This window comes from Pteropus vampyrus, unplaced genomic scaffold (assembly GCF_000151845.1).
Source record: "Pteropus vampyrus isolate Shadow unplaced genomic scaffold, Pvam_2.0 Scaffold71, whole genome shotgun sequence".
Taxonomy (NCBI): Eukaryota; Metazoa; Chordata; class Mammalia; order Chiroptera; family Pteropodidae; genus Pteropus; species Pteropus vampyrus.
The window spans coordinates 3,817,719-3,823,924 of NW_011888852.1; the positions used below are offsets into that span (position 1 = coordinate 3,817,719).

The 6,206-nt window shown below is 36.4% G+C and overlaps 1 protein-coding gene across 1 annotated transcript in view; it reads left to right on the plus strand.

Annotated features, from left to right (window-relative positions):
- Positions 1–6,206, plus strand: part of NBEA (neurobeachin) — a 600,762-nt gene that overhangs the window by 565,073 nt on the left and 29,483 nt on the right. The window contains exon 48 of the mRNA XM_023531608.1: positions 7–123. Within this exon, the coding sequence (XP_023387376.1) occupies positions 7–123 (117 nt within the window). The remainder of the gene's footprint in view (positions 1–6; positions 124–6,206) is intronic.

Here is a 6,206-nt window from a genome sequence, read left to right on the forward strand (position 1 = left end):
GACCTGATATTTGGCTATAAACAGCGAGGACCAGAAGCGGTCCGCGCTCTGAACGTTTTTCACTACTTAACCTATGAAGGCTCTGTGAACCTGGATGGCATCACCGACCCCGTGCTAAGGGAGGTAGGTGTTCCGTCTCATATCATTCCAGAAGTTTCTGTCATCCTTCAAACATAGATTTGACTTTCTGTATAAATTTCCTTTCAACATAAATTTATATATATATAGATAGATAGATAGATTTAAATTCTTGACAAATGTGGAAAAATGAATATTGTATGTCCAAACCAAGTAATGAGACCAGGATATTGTTTCTTTTTAAATTGTAGACCTATATAATACACTTCAATATCCCTATTTTGTTTTACTTCATCTTTATGAAAATGCTTAATACCTTATGTGTGTTATTAACGAAACCTAATTGAATATTTAAATATGAATAATTCACATAAAAATCTGCCAGTGTATGTGTTTTTTTAGTAAAAGCAAAATTCCAGCCTTCTAGACAGAATACTCAAAAGATGCACCAATAAAATAGATGAGGTTATGGTATTTTATTTCCATATGTTCTCACCCTGAAATTTTATAGCTAACAGTTGGGAATTATATGTTATAGTATGTGTATTTTTAGTGAACATATTCAGATGAAATATTATTTAAGTCAATTCCATGTTGCACACATGATTTTAGATAGATGAAGAGAGTGAGCATGCAACAGCTGCAGCATAAGCATCGCTGCAAGGAAGCTCCGTGCCACCCAGGCTCCGGTCTACCAGATATCTGCCATCTGCTCTATGCAGACCAAGCAGTCATTTCTCCATCTCCAGTCCGTGGAACGCTTTTTAAATTTTTTTTTTTTATTTTTAATTTTAGAGGTGAGAAACTTGTAGATTTGGAAAATAAAGCTCGACAAGAAAAATTGGCATCCATAAAGTTATATCTTCTGTACCTCTCTAAAAACAAATGACTTCATTTGTGTGGCTTCACGCAGAGAAGAGGAAGGGAAAGGGAAGAGCCTCGTGATTGTCGATCATTGGACCCTTAGGGCTAATATTCAGAAAACACATTGCGAGCTCGGTATTAAGTGCAATATTATAGCATATTGTATGCACAAGGAAATGGAATTATCGCCTGAAGCTTGGTGAAATAGAGACAGAGAGTAAATGAATGAGAGAGAAGCCACATATGAAATTAGTTGGTGAAATAAGGGATTTCTCCACAAACCATTACACTCACCTAATTTAGTATCCCCAGTTGTAGACAACCTGTAATCAGATTATTGTGTAGGAGATAACTCGAAACTTAATTATTCTCTCAGCAATGCACCTTTGCTTAACACATGTCCGGTTCTATAAACAAAATATCGTCTCCTTTTAGAACCAAGACCTGTAGAATCATAAAAAAAGAAAATTGTGGAAACAGGTTATTTTTTTATGCCGAGACCAACTCCAAGTTGTTTTTTTCACTTTTAAATATCATAGACATTTTTGCTCTTGAATATTTCGTTAATACGTTTTCGTTCATTAAAACGTTCTGTTCTCATAGAGAAAGTTGCAAGTCAATCCTCTCCGGCAAAATAAAAATATGTTGAGCATATTGCACATGAGGGATGTGCAAGACAGCGTTAAAACTGACAGAAAATGGCATATTTTTAATACTTAAATGACAGTAAAAAAGAGAGATTAATGAGAGAATAAAATGAAAGTGGAATTGAGACTTTAAATGGATTTGGTGTTTATTTTTTGAATTCTATAAAAATACCTGCTTCTATACAACATCGCAGCATTGCTTTGACAGTGAAAAAAACTATGTATAGGTCTTAAGCATCAAACGGCAGGACTTCCTAACGAGATAGTTCATGAAAATGTGTCATTTAAAAACTTTTTTGTTGGGTGGGAGCGGTTCAGCCCGGGGTTTCCCTGTTGTATAGAAGGTGTGAACCACGCGGCTCACGCTGCTCCCGATGCCCTCGCGGTGATGCAGCGCCCAGCGCCAGGATGCTTCAGCTCGGGGCTCCTGCTTCCCGCATTCCCATTCTGAGCACATCGCTGCTGAGTATTGAGGCTCCATCAGAGAAACCAGAATCGCTCTGTGACATATGTGTCCACCCTTCCAGACCCATAACTCTTATTTTTCAGAATACTGGGTGAGGAAGCATAGCCTGGATCACTCCGCCTTCCTTCCTCCGGCCAGCACAGGGCCCAGCACACACCTGACCCCGGGGACCTCTGTCAGCTCAGTAGATTAAATCTGCGTCGACAGATTAAACGATCTCCAGGGCCATGAGTCAGTTTTCCCTCTCCCCACTCCCCACCCTACCCCCTCGACCACGAACCCAACACATTCCCACAACGAAATTTCTGCTCTAACATTTAAGGACCTGTGGCGCAGGGAGTAGTCCCGCTCCCCGTCAGCTGCTGTCTCTATGAAGGAGGAGGAATACAGAGCACACGTTTGCAACGTGAATGCACCTAGCATCTACTGTCAGAACCAAGGACCGCGTAGAGAAGTGGGGTTAAGTGCAGCATGTTCGTTATTTGGTGGTCGTCTGTGCCCCTTACACATACGTTCCCGCTGTGAGAAGCCGCTCTGGGAGGCACAGCAGCTTTTTTCAAAACATCGGTGATGACTTCCTGGAAGTCTGCACCATGGTGCTCTGACGAGAGAGCTGATACCCAGCTAAATGGTTTCCAAGCTCTTGGAAAAAAGCAGCGTTCAAAATGTTAACCCTGTTATTGAGCTAAATGTGTGCCCTTTATTTGATAATATTTATCTTAATATTTTTAAAATACTAAGATGACTACATCACACATAAATAAAACCAAAAGAAGTCTCATTTCAGTTATCTTATACTAAACTCCAACTAGCCTAAAGAGGATGATTTTTTAAATGTTAAACACTGACTTTAAAAGAAAAATATTTAATATATGAATGTACCATTTGCAAAAAAAAAAAATTAAATCCCCCATTTTGAGCTTTGAAGTTAGTGCTAAAATTTGAGAAATGGCTTAAGGTTATTGATTCATTCTTCCTTGACAGGTGAAATCATGAAGCAGCACTAACCACAGCAATTATGGCATTAAAATGTCAAGAAATTAGAGGTCAGAATAACAGATAATTTTCTTCTCTATGTCAGATTTAAAATTGACATTCTTTGACAGCTTAGGATCTCTGTTTGAGAAAAATATGACAGCTTAACTTATTTTATACTTGTAAAGCAGTAATTGATAATAAACTTTATCATGACAGCCTCTGGGCAGAAACATGACAGAACAGTTCTGGTACAAAGCCCTTCTTAATATGTAAACAGTAGATCTGTTGGATAGTAGATATTTAAATTGTCTTAAGTCTTGGCTTACATCATAATCTTCTAGACACATTTTTTTTCCTAGATGAGCTCGACTGGCTGAACGGTAATTTTTAAGCATGATAATGAATATTTTTATTCATTTTATATATTAATAAAAATTATTATGATTTGCTTTATATTTTTACTTGCTAAATGATGGCTGAGAAACTCTATCCTATGACCTGCTTCGGTTAATAATTATCTGGTTCCGTGGTTTTCTAATTCCTTGCTTCTCAAATGTGGTCCGTAAGCCAACAATATCTGCAACACCTGGGAACTTGCTAGAACTTCAATCTCTCAGCCGCGCCCCCCGCCCCCCCACCCCGCACCCTTCCCCCTATCCCCATACTGCACCGGAATATGCATTTAAGGAGACCTCCAGCTGACTTGTTAGAAATATTAAAGCTTAAGAAGCACCACTAAAGGCGTGTTAGAATGAGCTGGAAAGCTTTTTTTTCTACAAAAGTAGAGAGAATGGTCTAATGAACCTTCCTGTTCTATTGCCCAATTTCAAAAATTGTAATGCTTATTTCATCCATATCCCCACACCCACCCCATCAGCTATTTTCAGATACATATGCCATGTTCATCTAATCCCTTTTAACGCCCCATCCACCGTCCCATCCTCCATCCCATGAGCATCTCAGAATATCCAGGGAGACGGTTCAAGCAGGTTTATTTTGAAAAAAATCTCTCCAGGCATTTCATATATACATTCCCAATTTAAAACCATTAATCTAGCCTAAAACTCCTGTTAAATGATTTTTCCAAAGATACCCAGCCATGTCATCCCAGAGCCAGACTTAGGTGAGGTCTCCTGATTCTCAAGTCAGGGTAACTTTGGTCTCCTTATTTTCTAGGAATTTAAAAATAACAGAGTATTTACTAATGTTTACCAGTTTTAGCGATGATATTTTTCTTACTTCCAAAATGACTCTTAAAAATTTAAGAGATACCTAATATATATTTCCATTTTATTAAGCTGTATTAATTTAAATTGTTTATGCTTTCAAATATGGTAAAGCTTTCAACTCAGTAAAACTTTTAGCAATTATAGGAAAAATTTTAAGATGGCTTTAAGAAATCTCTACTAGCCATTTCATTGGTCCTTTGTTCTATCACTTCACAGAAAAACAAGTTTTATCAGTCTTTGAGAAGTCCAAAGGCACTATGGGATTATGCCATAGTTAGTAGTTGGTTAGTAGAGATTACAAGTTAAATGCCACGAAAAAAAATATTTTGTTGTACATACTCATACAATAGGTGAAAAATATTTCTAAAATTGTTTTTAAAAATTATCACATTTATGATCATGGATATAATTACTCAAGCCTATCTGTTTCAGGGTGTGGGTATATGGTACATAATATCAATAAAAAATGATAGAAAGGGAGAAATCAGACAATAGGCTATATCATAGCCCTATTATTATTTGAGTGACATTAAAATGTGAGTCACTTTATTTTTATGTACCTTTGTTTTTTCACTTAAAAAAATGATAACAGATATGATACCTAACTCATAGGGCTGTACTTGAGGATCATGCGAAAATAGTTTGTAAACTATGAAGCACTACACAAACAGTGATTATTAGCACCTAAAAGCATAATTACATGAAGTACCTTGGAAGAATTTTGTTTTAATAATTTATTTCTCTACATCATCTATAGTTGACTCTGCCAGACTGAAAAATGATTTAAATGACTTCTCTTTGACAACGAGAAGTCCACACATATAGTCCTATCATAAAAGGCTATTGTGCTGGCAGACTTTTAGAACAGATGGGCCATTTGTTTATATACATATACACATTTATCTATTTATGCTGGAAATATTAAAACATTAAATAAATTTTAATATTACCAGTAGTCATAAAAAAATGGTGGTTTTAGTCTAGTTTTCTATCACTAATATTTCTTGGTTTTCTTAGATTATATTTTCTTCGTTTATCTTTTTTTTTTTTTTTTTTTTATCTGACAGGGATAAACATTCCTTTGGATCTGCTGTAGTGAAAATATGCCCATAGATCACTCAAGTTTTCAATTTATTTTCTTGCGGAAACGTTTCTTTCTACTACAGAGAACTGACATGATAGGTCTGTCAGGAACCGAGAAGACAGATGTGTCTTTAACAAAAACAGCTGCACTTCTGGCTTTCCTAGAAGATGAATTCACAACACTTATAAGGAAGAAAATGAACCACTTCTCATGCTGATGATGCACGTGAAAGTGTTCAGTGGCAATGCTGATGGCCTCTACGGTCATTGCTGATTCTTTCCATGAGTTTGTTAGCCCTTGTTTTGCCCTTCCCCTGTTTCTGCCTGTTTTCTTTGGTCTGACAAGGGATATCGACACCAACCTCTGGATCACCTGAGTGGGTTGTCCTTTTACAAATGCCCTGACACCTAACTGTCTTTATAAGGAGGGGGATGTTCAGGTTTCTTCTCCTGGGCAATTTTTCTGAGATTTGATTTCAACAAATGATCAACAAAATGTCTGATAATGTTTTCTTAAAACATCTTAATTTTCTCCCTATAATTACAAGAAGTCTTACTGACCTAACATAGAAAGAAAACTCCTCTGTCTTAAATTTTTAGAGTGGAAATACACATTAGATAGTCTTTAAAGATTCATTTGAGAAGCAAGAATATTTTGATCCCTAAAACTAATAAGAGTATAGGTTCAAATGTATCTGTTTATACATCATTTCTCATCCACGGCAATAAGGTTTCCATTGCAGCGATTTGATGAATGAAGTTTCTATGCAGAAATTAGTATCAAAGAAATTAATGACACACATTTAATTTTGATTAGTGAATAAATCTTTAATATAGGTTTATCTTTCTCTTTGTAATGAC